Genomic DNA, 14,233 nt, shown 5'->3' on the forward strand with positions numbered 1-14,233 from the left:
GGTTTTTCAGCATATGTGGTACGTACGACTGTCCTGCTGGTTGCAAATCTTGTGTAGGTGAGAATTTAGAACACATTGTTAATTCCAACAATCAAGAATTATACTCACTGAAATCCCTACGTGACAACTGTTACACTTTTTGCACTCTGCATACTCCACTTTTCAGCCAAATACATAGATACACTTAATCCTCCAACGTAGTAAATTAAGCGTAGGCTTCTGCATATGTATGTATGCATGTTATCCATTCTTTTCTGCCCACTACGCCTCAATTTATACAGTGGTTAGCAAAATCATGCTGAGGTAGAAATTAAGTGAGCCAAGAAGAAGATGATGAGCAGTAAACTCCATGAGAAAAGGATTGCAGTAGGATTACCTGGGAAATTACTTGTACTGTGCCAACATTTAACATTCTACTCCACCAATCAAGGCAATTATTGCAATGTAAATTTTTGCACAAATTGTAGCTCTCATCTTTAAATTTCACACGAAAAACCTGCGCTGAAAAATGTTCTTCTTAACACTCTAATTGGACATTGTTATTGTGAGGTGTATGCATTCTTCATGAGAGTAAAAAAGTGCACATGTTTTGCTGGATGGGAGTACGAATGAGTGTGCATACATACATAGGCATATAGGCATTGCAACAACTTGGGATTAGTAAATTGTTGGCACAAACTAAATTACGATTTGTATTTATAAAAAAAATCAATCCAGTTTTCGCTCTTGCTGCTCCTGCAAAGAAATCATTTTCTAGACTGCATGATTCCTCGGCGTGCAAAATTCGAGACCAGTTTGTACCAACTATTTATATTTATATAGACATACATTGTATGAGAATATGCCAGTTTAATTGCCTGCTGGGCGAAACTTCTGATGGAGAATTGCTCTGATTTTTTAAAATGCGAGTTCCAGATTGGTTTCTTCCTACATGTTGAGCTTTATATGTACATTTATGGATCACTCGTACTCATTTACGGCTGTCTTTACCAGAATGTCGAGGATCAGGGGCACAAGAATTATAATAATGACCTTTTATACTCCACCTGTAATGTAAAAAATGCTCACATAAATTTATATAATGTAACAGCAATAACGAATTTTAATTTAGAAATCGTCAAGAGCGTGTGTTAAAAAAGGAGAATTTCTTTTCAAATGGTGTAACACTCTTATTTTTTGCATGGCAAGTTACATTTCCACTACGAATTTGAATAACATCCCTGAATTCAAGAGCTTGCAAGCAGGACGAATTAGGTTTACATGGAGCAATGGGATGACCTAAGGAGCGATTTATTCCTCCAATTTACAATTAGCTTACATGATGAAGTTCTACGTATAGCAGCTTCGTTTAATGTGATGATGACGAATAATACGAAAAAGAGAAGAAATAAATAGTTGCTTATCATTGCAGCCAAAATGATATCTCTTGAGCTACGAACGTACATAGGTATCTCTAAATGGCGCAACTGATGAGCTGGCACGCATGAAAATGTCAGCATTACCTTAACAAGCAAGGAAATAATGCACATCTTCTATTGTCAATTTGTCTGAATTAGCAAACTCAATTCCTTTCTTCAGAAGCTAATCGTGCTCAAATCCTTTGATTACAGTATGTCCACGGTTCAATTGTCGTGCACAATGATGAAACTTAAAATTCCCTTTCGTTATTCGATCAACAATTAATGTATCCCGATTCATCTCACTTCATCGTTCATTCATTTCATTACATTTCAACCGAGCCATGTTGCATACGGAGAACTATGGTGTTAGGCAAAAGCAGCAGTGACTACAGACAATCTTAATTTTCCATCATGTAAAATTAATTTTTACACTGAACAAACATGTAATAAAAAAGAGATCATAGATTGTCGCATAAAATGCATAATTTGATAATGCAATCAACTCACTGTAGGATTTTTGTTTTAATTTACTGCAACAAGACAAACCCTAATGAACAATTTTTAAATTCGTGAACATGGAAAAGTAATTGGTCATTGTGGGACTTTGCTCAGGTACACATAAGCACATATTTTAGGTGGTTGTGCGTTGAAGAAATCCTGCCAAGAAGAGAGAGAGAGAGAGATTGACGACGGAGTTAAATAACTTTGAAGAGATGATGAATTCATCTGCATCATTCGAATTTTTTTTGTTTTAGTGTCGTAATGTATTGAATTTGTTCGAATAGATCACGATAAAAACGAGCAAAGTTACATCATGAACCACGATTAAGTGATGAGCCACATAAATTGGATCCTTCGATGACAATTTATGGCCATCTGCTCAAATAACAGATATTGAATTATGATCCCCTACAAAAGCACGATTTCTTGATTTGAGGTTAATCCAAAATTGAGTCGCTTGTTCTGGTCGTGATCAATGTGCGATTGTAAATATGATATAACGATAATTTCTGAAAAAATGAGACCTTTAGATTGTTTCAGATTGGGACCGCCTCAATTCATGAGTCCCTCGTGCAATATCAAATCTTGCGTCATCTTCATAATAATATTATTATTAATTTACATGACTTTTTTTATATATACAAAGGAGCTGACAGTTTGTACTATTTCATGTCTTGTAACGAGCTCATGTTGGTTATAGGAAAAAGCATAACTTTCGCGACTCTTAATTTAACTTGGGTTTGAAATATTTGCCGAAGTTTTAACTTGGTCATATTTATCGTGGCTTTGAATTTTCCAATTGTACGACGGTGTCATTATTATTTTTAACTACTTACGTAACCGAATTTGCGGTTTATTTGTTCAAGGCTATCAGACATTCCAATAAACAATTATTTTCGAGTAATTCTTACGCAATGTAAAAATCATGTATTGAATAAACCATCCATATGAACAAGCAACACTACAAAAGACCAATTAATAATTTATCGATTTCCTTCCCATTTATTGCTTACGTGTGATTTAGCCTTCAAGTTAATTCTTGACAATGACAATAATCGTAGTTAACTGAAATTATAATGCCTACGATAATTGCCTACATTGTTCTAAAGTGCGACGAAAGGATTTTATATTGAATTTTAATTACTGATCAATGTGGAAGTCATGTAACTGTTTTTGTCACAGAGTGACGCTTCAACCTTGATAAAATGTTCATAAAATTGTAATTTCGAACTGGAATGGATTCGAATTTGTACAATTTGCATTCGTAGATTGTATCTTTTACATAATTTTTTTTACTCCAAACGGCTAATGTGCATGAAATGTGGATGATATTTCATATGGAAGATTTCATGCGAGACAGGAATTAATTTTTGTCCCCATATCAAATTTCATAAAATATTTAAGCTTTGATTTCCTCCAAAAAATTCCGGATTATGCAATGTATTTGATATCAAGTTAAAAATGTACGTATGAAACTATCCATCAGTGATAAATTACGCTTGTAAATCGTTGATCTTGTATTTCAAGCTGTTGAATTATTTAGTCAGCATTCGCTTCTACGAGGTGATTATTAATTGGAAGGCAATACTCTGTGACAGTTACACACACGAGATTAATTGACGACCCTTTGGGTACGGATAGAAGAATATCAATTAAATTAATGTTTTATGAGGAGGAAGCTTTCTATTCTCTTGCCACTCCCAGCATGCATTATCATGGCATTAATTCACTTGCAAATATTGAATAATACACTGGAGTACCAGTGGCTGAAGAATTTTACATATGTGCATAAGGTCGGTATTAAGAGAGCATAGCATTCATTTGAATTGTAAACGATACAATTTTCATTATTTAGCTTCACATCTTGCTATTTTACAAGAAATAATCAAGCCTTCAGCATCGACAATTATTAATCGGTTATAGATGGCCAGGATATTTAGTTAAAAATCAGTAGATATGGAAAAAGATTTTTTTTCCATGGACATTATGCATGGACATCATTATGGTCATCGTGGACATTATGTCGGAGATAATAATCAAGCGTCGAGACTACAAAATTTGACAAGAATCTATTATGAATTCGCAAGCTTGTTGACCTTGTAATTTCGTTAACAGTGGTTTTGATGATATCGGATTTGAAGACTTCATACTACAATTGAAAACCAAAATGTACTTACCAATTCAGCTAAGCGAGGCTGCTTTACAGAGAATTAAATTTATAAAAATCAGTACTAAAAATGTGAAACATTGTTGGGCTTAAAATGTTCCAGCAGGTGGCCCCATAAATGTACGTAGGCAATTTTTAATGGGTAGTTATTAATATACTTGTGACACAATCGCTATTTTGTAAAATAAGTAGGTGTATTAACGTCATTCCATGAATTGCATTATTCCGGGATTATCCTTCTTATAAATGGTGACAGATTAAATATTTATTAGCAAGTCTAAGAGAGCATTGCTTTATAAGTATTATTACAGAATCGATATGGATTAGGTATGCGTATGAATATTGTGGTCTGTGAAGAACGGTTTACATACAACTTTCTATTTCCATCATCAATGTGAATTAGAGAAAATATCAGTTACGCAATTCGTGAATTAAACAAGCTTCGGATTAGCGTCGGTCGATGTTTTTACACCCAAAGTTTTTGTGTAGGTATATTGGCTCACATTTTCCCACGCACGTCCGATCCAACATACATTAGGATCGTTAACAAAATGTTTGATGTATTTTTTACTGCTTCGTGACAGCTTTCTCACTTATCGCATCATGTTTTACAGCATTCCACGGCACTGCACTTGAAGCAATTTGTATCTCATTGTTTGCCATCCTAAATGCCTGGAAGGAACTTTGCCATAAAATAAACTTTCAATTACCATTACGCATACTATACATAAATGCTGAAATAATCCTGAATTTCACATGATAAAGTGTCATGATTTAAAAAATGAATGTAATGAGATATACATCAGGTTAAAAATATTTACTGTCAGTAATACATGTCAATTTTACATTCCTGAGTAATATGTAGTAATATATAGAAGGAGTATCATCCACTCTATAACCAATATAGTAACCAGCTATTGATTATGTACGAAAAGTGTAAATATAATGTCCTTGGTCACTATTTTTAATAAATTAAGTAAGCGTTTAATTAATGCTAACATCATTGACAGGTATACATTTAGGCCTGGCAGAACATCTGGTAACAAAACACACCATTACTTCAAGGCAGTGATTTTGTATTTTCAAGTGTTATAGATTTTGGCTCATGTATAGGAAATAGACAATTTTATACCAGGTAGTTCTACGAAGAAAGCTCTACTATAGTTGGAATTTACGTCACGCATATTGCAAAATTATAAAAGTAAAAACATAAAAAATTGATAAGCTGAACAAACGATTAATATAACTGCAAAATTTTAATTTGGATAATTGCCCAAGTTAAGATAATATTAGGATTTTTGTAATATATATATATTTTATAAATACTATATACATTCTCCAATTTTTTGAAGTATAAAGCGACTCAATACTAATAAGACACATTAGAAATTTATAAAGATAATGATGATAACACATTTAATGTACATGCGAGTGTTTTTTTTTGCAAATTGGACATTACTTCTTTTTGCCTTTCAATGTTCCAAGTGACAATGTATGAGAACCAGAAAGCTGGGCTGTCTGATATTGAATCTTGAGTCGTTGAAATTCACTGATTTCATCTTCCAATTGTTTTTGGTAATCTTCCATTCCTTTCTTCTCCCTGGCGTTGTCATCTTTGATTTGATCGAATATGGCATGGAGCTGGTTAAGAGATAAGATAACAGAATATTTATGTAGCACAATTTCGTGATTAGATATGCTTAAGGTTTGTAAGACAAGATTTAAAGATTACCTCTCGTTCAGCATCTTTTAATTCGGCTTCCTTTTCCTTGACTCGCTGGATGAATTGTTGTTTCATTTCTTCCTCCTTTTGGGCAAGTTCTTGCTGGTGCATATGCATCTTCTTTTCGCACGTCTGTTGGAAACTCATTGGCTTGTTGTCAGAGTCTACATCACTGAAGCCCATCTAAATTTGTTTAAATTTTTGTATTAGAGTTAAACGTATGGAATTGATGGATAGTGAATCTATGATATTGTGTACATTAAGAATTAGTATGGGGAACGAACGAACCTGTTCCAATCTTGTCTTTCGGTACAATTCGTAGTGTTTTGCATGAGTGACTTCTCTCATGTGCTCCATATTCGTTCTAATCAACATTTCACGCAACTTGATGAAATCGCAATGCGTGTCGTTTTCAACTGTAATGAGATTGAATGTTTTTCAATATTAGCTGTGTAAAATAGGCAGGATACAAATAAAGTACCTTGGACAGTGCCCCATGGGTATTGTCGTGCTCGCACCATCTTATTTCCCACCCGAGCAAATTCGGTACTTCCAACAATAGCAAAAGGAATGTGTGTGTTCATGGAAGTGTTAATCTCGGCGACAGTATCATCCTCCGTTGGGAATTGGTAGATTTTGATTCCGTTGGCATTCAACTCGGCCACAATCTTTTCCTACGGTCATAATACATCGTTATTTGGGGAATGCGATTGAACAAGGTGTTCACTAAAATACGCTATTAATTTAGTTATACCTTGAATTTCAGCAGCTCGTTTTTGGAAATTGTATCGGCCTTGGCGATTACAGGAATGACATTTACTCTGGTATCAAGTTTCTTCATGCACACCAAATCAATCGCTTTTAGCCTGCACGAATAATAAAATATTAACAACGTGCCTGTATAATAGCTGACAAAAACGCTACTGTTTTTCCTTCAACAGCACGATGTGCTTGTGCTCACCCATGCCCTGTTGGACAGATGAAGTAAAGGCATGAATGCACTCGAGTGTCATGATATGCTTGAAGGCATCGCTTGATTTTAAGTTCCTCTTGTAGGTAAGCTTCAAATTGTTGATCGATATAATCCACTATTGGCTTAAAACTGTCATCTTTATTGACCTGATCTCCGTACCCGACAGTGTCAACGATGGTGAGCTGTAGATATTTTTACAAATGGTAAACCATCAAAAACAAATTGGTAACGACCTTCCACCAATGTCTTTGTTACGTACTTTCATCTGGACGTTGCCTTCCAAAAGTTCATATGCTTGTGGCTTCAAAATTACCGATGCACACTTATGAGAATTTGGTTTCGCTTCAAAACTGGTATTAAACAATGTATCCATAAGAGTAGACTTTCCAATTCCGGTTTCCCCTAAGCAAACAACACAGTCGGCATTATTAGTGCAGTTACACAATTTAAAATCTACGTTTTATCAACCCGAGAAAATTTTACCTATACACAATAAGTTGAACACAAATCCTTTTTGCACCGCCTTATTCACAAGTTGGTCGGGAAGGTTATCGAACCCGACATGACCAGCCAAACCTACGCTCCGTGCTTTGTCCAACATTTTAGAAATTAGAACAGTCAACGTCCACCTTGTCAAGAATTATGATGAAATTCAGCTCGGTCTTTCCACCTGCGATACAAAACAAGAAGTAAAAATCCTTGGATCAATTTACTCGGAAATGAACAAGTTATTTATCTAATAACAAACTAGCATATATGAAATTAAATAAGTCTACCAAAATGTCACATTATATATAAGATAGCGGCTTGCCAGTACAACTTGTAGACTATAAGTTGGCAGTATGAAATGACAACTGGGCAAAACATGAGTCACAAAGAAGCAGTTATTAGGATAAATTGTTAATTGTAATTAATTACCTTGTCACAAAATGAAAAATATTTGTATTTTGGTTTGGAGGAGTCGAGAACAGGGTGTAGCGTAGCGCAACTGGAGAGAGGCCGGATGGGTGAGTGCAGTCAGTGTGTGTCAAATTTCCAACTAGTTGGCAGTTGCAACTGCCAAAAGGATTTATATCACATTGCCCGTTTATACATTTACTGAATTATGAAAAACTTCAGTTTTGCATATAAATTCCATTCAGGGGATTAAATTAATTTTGCATTTATTGGCGATAAGATGGGAAAGCTTTGGAGGAAATCCTCCCAAGTTTAATTCTTAAGGCAGACTTATTGATTAAGATTTAACACATTTTCAGCATTGATATTTGTCTCATTTGGTATTTATCTATGTTATGAAATATATTTTTAACTATTTAAGATATATTTTTGCATAGAAACATATTCCAAGAAATATATACATGGATATAAAATTGATTAATAAGTTCATGGAGTCAGTTTGATTTTAGTATCGATTAAATTTCCAGGCAAGGATGAGATGAGAGACAGCTGTTTACACACAGATACAAATTTGTAGAATAATGCAATTTGCTGGCATCAGTAACTCGTCAATGTTCATATGATTGACAATTTGTTCGAGAAAACATTGAATTGTGGTGTTTGCAGAAACGGAGGAGGAAATAAATCGCAAAGTTTATGAATCCATCCATCCTCTCACCTCGCCTCGCCTTCGCCTCACATCTTTAGCGAGAATGTTGTGGTTTCATCCCAAAATTGCGAGCCAAGAAGACAACATTAGCGTTGCGGGTCGAATTCCCGAGAGACTTGAGACAGGAACTATATAAGGAAATTGTTTCGTGTGTAGGTCAAAACTCTATGTACATACCGGATCATAATCATATTACCTCAAATGTTGCGAAAGCTTGTGTTCCCTTCAGAGAATAGAATCCCATCAAAGTTAGAGTTGTGGTGGCTGGCATTAGTGTAGAAATTTCCGGTATGCCATATTGTCCTAATCAATATGCAAACACAAATTTGTTGAGATTATTAAGTTCAGTTTTTCCTTTTGAAAAAGGACTATTTTTATTTTTCAGAAACATTTTTTCATAGAACTGAAATTAATATTCTGAAATCTCAGAATCAAAATGACATTGACATCCAGTATGCAAACTAGGTACATACTTCTCCAAGTTGTAAAGTTTACCTATGTATCGGGTCGAGCTACTCGTACTTTCTCCACAACTTTCCGAATTATGCGCAAATTGTATACCCAAAATTCGTGACGGACTAATGATAGAGTCATGTTAATTAGAAAATGTAAAACAGTCTGAATATAAATTGTGGTAAATGCGTACACACAAAAGCCCAGTGCCGACATAGAGAGAGAGAAGTAGAAAGGCAGGTTAAGGTAATAGAATAATTATTCACATGAATTCTCGGCGGTGGGTCGGACACCTTGATTGAATTAGTCATGATATGCCATTAGACATCATGGAAGTTTGAAAGTGTAATAATAAGTGAGTGGCTTCCGATATACCTCTCGGAAGTCCTTTCCACTTCCTATTTCCATGCCCCCGGTCTCTAACTCACCCTCACCTCACGATTCTTTCCCCATGATGCATGCTCTGCATGCAAGGCGATATTCCAGTTGCATGCATGACGATATTACACGAAAAATGGTTGGAGAAAGAAAAATTGATCAAATTTCAACAACACGTACATATGATGTATTAAATCGTGATTTCTTTTAGTCCAATTTAGAAACCGGAAGTGTACATAAATTTTACTTGTGTATCATGCAAATTCCGAATGGGGCCTGAGACTAAGGTTTTCAAGCCAGACGGACATCTCCTCAAATGAGATCATTTCACATACTAACCAGCATCATCTGGTGAATAACATTACCGTCAGATCTCTTTAAAATGAATTATCTACATGAGAATTCATGACGAATCTGTGTTCATATTTCAACTTATCTGTCACTCACGACTTGCTACTTGTCAATTACTTTAATTGACGGGTGAGTGGTAAGATTGCAGGCAGACTGTGCTAAATCTGAGTAAAATACGAAACATTGGTATGAGGCACACAATATAGTGAGAGTGAATCACTTGGTAGTACACAAATTGCGTAGATAAGCAACGTTAGCCGACAATCTGGATCAATGTGTTGTATGAAATAATGTGTATTGCGTATCATACATCAGTATATTCATATTTTTAATCGTTTACACTTCCTCCCTTTAAGTTGGCAGAGTTAAACGGTTCACAAACGATTCGCACGATCTCTCGATTTAGCAGTTGAAAACGGGAATGGGGGCAGAACTCCAGGATTTTCTGGAGAGATTACATAAAACGCGCAGGACATGCATTGTTCCCACGTAAGCAACCCTTTTCGGTTGCTGACCTTCTTGCATTCACTGAACAGCTGGTTTCCAGACCCAACTTTTGTAAAGAGTGTTAGAAATGGGCTTCACGGGCCAAGATACCTTGCGTGGTTACACGGCTGCTAAAATGTTCCCATGAAACTCTCACAAAAAGTGGGTTTCTGATGGAGAGAATCATTCCTGCTGCTACTCCTGATATTGCACATCTTTTTAATACTGCTGCACTGGTGTGTTATTGTTGCATCCAAACATTCCGACCAGAATCTGGACACACATTCATATCTCACACCTGCCCACCTGTGACCAGGTTCGTTTTTGAAAACGAATCCAACTTTTTTGACATGTAATATGTTTTCTACGAAATTTTTCCCAAACAAAAGTACACACGACATATCGTGCCAGTGCTGGAACCAACGTTGTCCTCCTTCCTGCAGAAATGCATATGTGCTTCAACATGAAAGTGTGATGTTGATGATGATGAGGTTTATTGTTCCAGTTGTTAATGAGGATGCATTTATACGTTTTTGGCATCTACCTGGCCAGTATTGATCACAAGGTGTTGCATGACCAGCGGGTATAGTGGTTCAGGGTGACTTCATTCGGTGTGTGCACTACACGGCATGAGGGAAAGTTGGCGAGCAGCAGTAGACGGGCAGCAGTAGCACATCATCCAATGCTATCCGGGTATCAGAGAGACTGTCTTTCTTTCTTTTCTGGCTCTGCTATCACCAAATCCTCCAAGTCATGACTAGATAGGAAGACTCCAGTTTAGTTTTCTCTCAGACGAAGAAGAACCCTCTGGTCCTCCTCCGAAAAAAGCCAATTCAAGCAATGCTTCAAACTCTTCGACTTAAAAGAAGAAGAAAAGTGGTGAAAGCATTTTCTATCCCATCCATAAAGAAAACCCCAGTGTCAATCAAGTCAAACCAACTCTGGCTTATGTGGGATAAATTATTCATTTCATTTCCAGAGTTGAATTGATATTTAAACAAGTGGAAATTGGACAGATAACATAAATAGAATAGATAAATGTCATTTTATAAAACTTTTCGCAAACGTATGAACAGACTTCAACTAAATTTCCGTCTTTTAGCAACATAAATAATTTTAATATACGTCAAGTGATAAAATATAAAGTGCATACATATTTAAGAAATTTAAATAAATTTAGAGCATGCAGTATAAAGCCGATAATAATTAAGGTTAAAAAATTATGCAATTAATCACATAAAATAATTAAGACACATTTAACAAGTTTAATCATACGAACTGCAACTGCATATTACTTTAAGTTACTTATTACAAACTTGATTTGTTTGTGATCTTCATTATAAAAATATTAATTTTCCATGAAGCCTCTAAATCTGTGCAAGTATTAAATTTTAAAAAAAGTACTTACCAGCAACCAAGCGATGCAATGCACTAGCTCAGTAAAAATAACAATAAAATAATAATTGCAAGTTGACACAAATTGTATTAAAATATAGCTCTTCAGCAAATACAAGTACACATTATTCCATCGCTCAAAAGTGATACAAGCTTATTAAGTATTCGACTATTTACACAGTATTTATTATCCGCACAGACACAGCCACATTCGGTTTACATACATACATAAATTCAGTGCAAAATTTATTTGCCACCGAATTAAACAACCCTAGCAAGACTAGGCAGTTAAGTTAAGCAGAGTAGAAAGTTAGTATTATTATTGCTTCCTGTCGAAACGTAGAAATAATAATAGTTTATAGAAATCGGCAAGTTATACACAGTATTTTGAAGAAAACGATAATTTAATGCGAAATTCAATTTGAATTGACAGTGGCTTCTCAATTCTTGACTTAACAGTGTTGACATTTCCACAATCAATCGACGACGATTAAGTACTTACTACAGCTACCCGATATAAATGTAAAAAGCTTATTGAAATGTAACCAAACTTAACCGATCTCTCCATTAGGAACAACGCCAATAAAGTATTTTAGGTTTTTTGGGGACGATATATAACAAGTGTTGTGAATAAAATTTGTGATTACAGCTTTCTCCTCAAAAACCAAACCAAAGTAAAGACGTACATACATTCCATTGAAATCAGTATTTACCAAAACATCAAATCAAGACATTCCAACATCTGTATAAAAAAGAGTGATTAATTAAACTTTGCAATAAAAACTACCAAAATTACTGTCCAGTCTTTAAAATAAGTGGTCGTAAGGACGTAAAGTTTGTGATTTTGACGAGAAAGAATACGAATTCCGTTTAGGACTGACGAGCAGAAGGGAATTCGATTTAGTTCAAGTGACAAATGAACGTAGTCCATGTGTAAGCTTAACTTAATGGTTACATTTATTGCCATGTCCGGTGAAAGTTGTTGGCGGAGGAATGGCTTCTCAATTAATATTTAATCCCATCCTCCTCTGAACTCATACCCACCTCGTCCCCACTACAGAGAGGACTACAGAACTAGCACTGCTTCAATAACGATATAGCAAAGCAAAGGCGAGGAGATCGAAGTAAGCAGCAAACACTTTCGAGCCAACGTAACGTTGCCATTAGAATACGGGAATTTCAGTGCAAAGTGATTTCAAACAGCCATCCACATGATGATCGCACACATGATAACCATCAGTGGCAGTTTCTCCTAAGCTTCTATTCTTCCCGTGCTGTTTGAGCCTGTTCTTTCGGTGAGTCATGGTTTTGAATGAATGCATATGCAAATTATCCCCGTCCTGATTTCGCATCACTACTTATTTAAGCACTTATACATAGGTGTAGGTACTCATATTTCAAAAAATATGCCGCGAAATACTGGTTCCCATCCCGTTTTAAGATGGTTTTCAAAGTTAGTAATTGATAGTTTGTCGGTATACATAATAGACGAGAAAAAAATACCGTCGGCTTGATTGATTTGGCCATCAAACTCCATGACTTTTCTAATTTGACTCTACAAAAATAAATCCCAAATTACAACTAATGACGAAGATCGGCCCCTCTGTAAATTGCCACTGTCATATTAGAGTAAACATGATTGATTGACCTTGTTTCATGCAGCATAGCAGAGTAAATAAACTCGTTTCTTTTCCAAGATGAAAATTGTGGTGGGAAAAGTGCAAAAAGTTGTTCCACACCGGACAAGGAGATTGATCGGGAAGAAAACTCGATTCACCATTTCGAAAATGGTGAGGGCATAAGGTTGGCTGGGAGAGTAATTGTATTTCATGTTCCTTCACGACGATGGCTCAACTAGAACGAGTATCTACAAGGGAACAGATGATTTCCAGGAAAAGATCAACAACATGGTCAAGACAGGAAAGGAGATGGGATGGTGGTTGCTGTGCTGTTTTGAACCCAGGGAGACTCGTTGTTGGTAATTCTATAAGTGAAGTGAACTCTCTCGGGGAGAGAGTGCGGGTGAAAGTTTTAACTTTCAATGCCCTATGAATTATCTGGAGGAAAGATTGAAGTAGAAATCCATAATTAACTAATGCGTCAAGTTCCGAGGGGGCAGTGGTCCATGAGTGAAAAGTAATTAATTATTTGTGCACTGGCTGCATATTCCTATACACGTTGGAAGAATCCTTGCTACATATATTTAATTTGCTCCCTTCCTCCCTGGCTATCCAACTTTATCCAAATCACGCTGCCCAACCAACTTTAATTATTTCTTAAATTGGAGTAATACCGTATTATGGTCGACGGAAAAGGGAAATTTACAAATGAGTTGGAGAAAGTTAATGTGTTGGTTAGAATGGAATGGAAATTTGTAGCGTTTCTACTTCTGATTGCTGTCGGGGAGAATTTCTACGTAGTAGAGATGATTTCATCAGATATTTAGTTCCACGAATCTAGAAATTTGAGATGAAAACTTATCAACCGCTTTTGTTGAAAGTTATTCGTCAACACGATTTGGTAATAACAGGTTTGTTCAACTGAGCACATCAAATTTCGAACAAGTTTTGAAAAGGTGCCACTTGTTCCTAGTTTCTAAAGTGGTAGTTCATGAATTTGTTGTGCGCGTTATGTATAATTATTGTCTGAGCGGATCCTCCGGGTTTGTCCAGAAATTACGTATGGAACAAAGGAAAAGTGTTTCTATACCGAATTAATTAAGACTTGTATGTGCACAATGGTATATATCGAATATGTACAATCTGCCCGAATAGCCGAGCTATAGCTATATACAGATATA

The 14,233-nt window shown here is 35.7% G+C and overlaps 2 protein-coding genes across 3 annotated transcripts in view; one reads left to right on the forward strand and one right to left on the reverse strand.

Moving 5' to 3' along the window:
- Positions 1-4,870: 4,870 nt before the first annotated feature.
- On the reverse strand, positions 4,871-7,817 carry LOC110850784 (septin-2). 2 transcript variants are annotated; one of them, XM_022098346.2, is made up of 9 exons: positions 7,683-7,817; positions 7,248-7,434; positions 7,024-7,166; positions 6,753-6,946; positions 6,546-6,657; positions 6,273-6,465; positions 6,080-6,207; positions 5,801-5,974; positions 4,871-5,709 (listed from the first exon to the last, which is right to left on the reverse strand). In XM_022098346.2, exons 2-9 carry the CDS (start codon positions 7,363-7,365, stop codon positions 5,524-5,526), a joined length of 1,248 nt encoding a protein of 415 aa, XP_021954038.1. In that variant the 5' UTR covers positions 7,366-7,434; positions 7,683-7,817; the 3' UTR covers positions 4,871-5,523. The 2 variants fall into 2 exon arrangements, with proteins under 2 accessions (XP_021954038.1, XP_035708548.1); XM_035852655.1 differs by lacking the exon at positions 7,683-7,817 and adding an exon at positions 7,541-7,557.
- A 2,827-nt stretch (positions 7,818-10,644) lies between these two features.
- The window catches only part of LOC110851536 (neurobeachin), a 132,528-nt gene continuing 128,939 nt past the window's right edge, over positions 10,645-14,233 (forward strand). The window contains exon 1 of the mRNA XM_035852645.1: positions 10,645-12,728. The gene's annotated coding sequence lies outside the window, so the exon portion shown is untranslated. The remainder of the gene's footprint in view (positions 12,729-14,233) is intronic.

This window comes from Folsomia candida, unplaced genomic scaffold (genome assembly GCF_002217175.1).
Source record: "Folsomia candida strain VU population unplaced genomic scaffold, ASM221717v1 Fcan01_Sc006, whole genome shotgun sequence".
NCBI lineage: Eukaryota > Metazoa > Arthropoda > Collembola > Entomobryomorpha > Isotomidae > Folsomia > Folsomia candida.

Excerpts from the sequence above, each read along its gene's own strand:
- LOC110850784 (XM_022098346.2), bottom strand. The coding sequence starts at position 7,365 with ATGTTGGACAAAGCACGGAGCGTAGGTTTGGCTGGTCATGTCGGGTTC. Across the intron at positions 7,167-7,247 it reads GTTCAACTTATTGTGTATAG|GGGAAACCGGAATTGGAAAG; the intron begins GTAAAATTTTCT and ends TTGTTTGCTTAG. Across the intron at positions 5,710-5,800 it reads TAAAAGATGCTGAACGAGAG|CTCCATGCCATATTCGATCA; the intron begins GTAATCTTTAAA and ends TCTCTTAACCAG.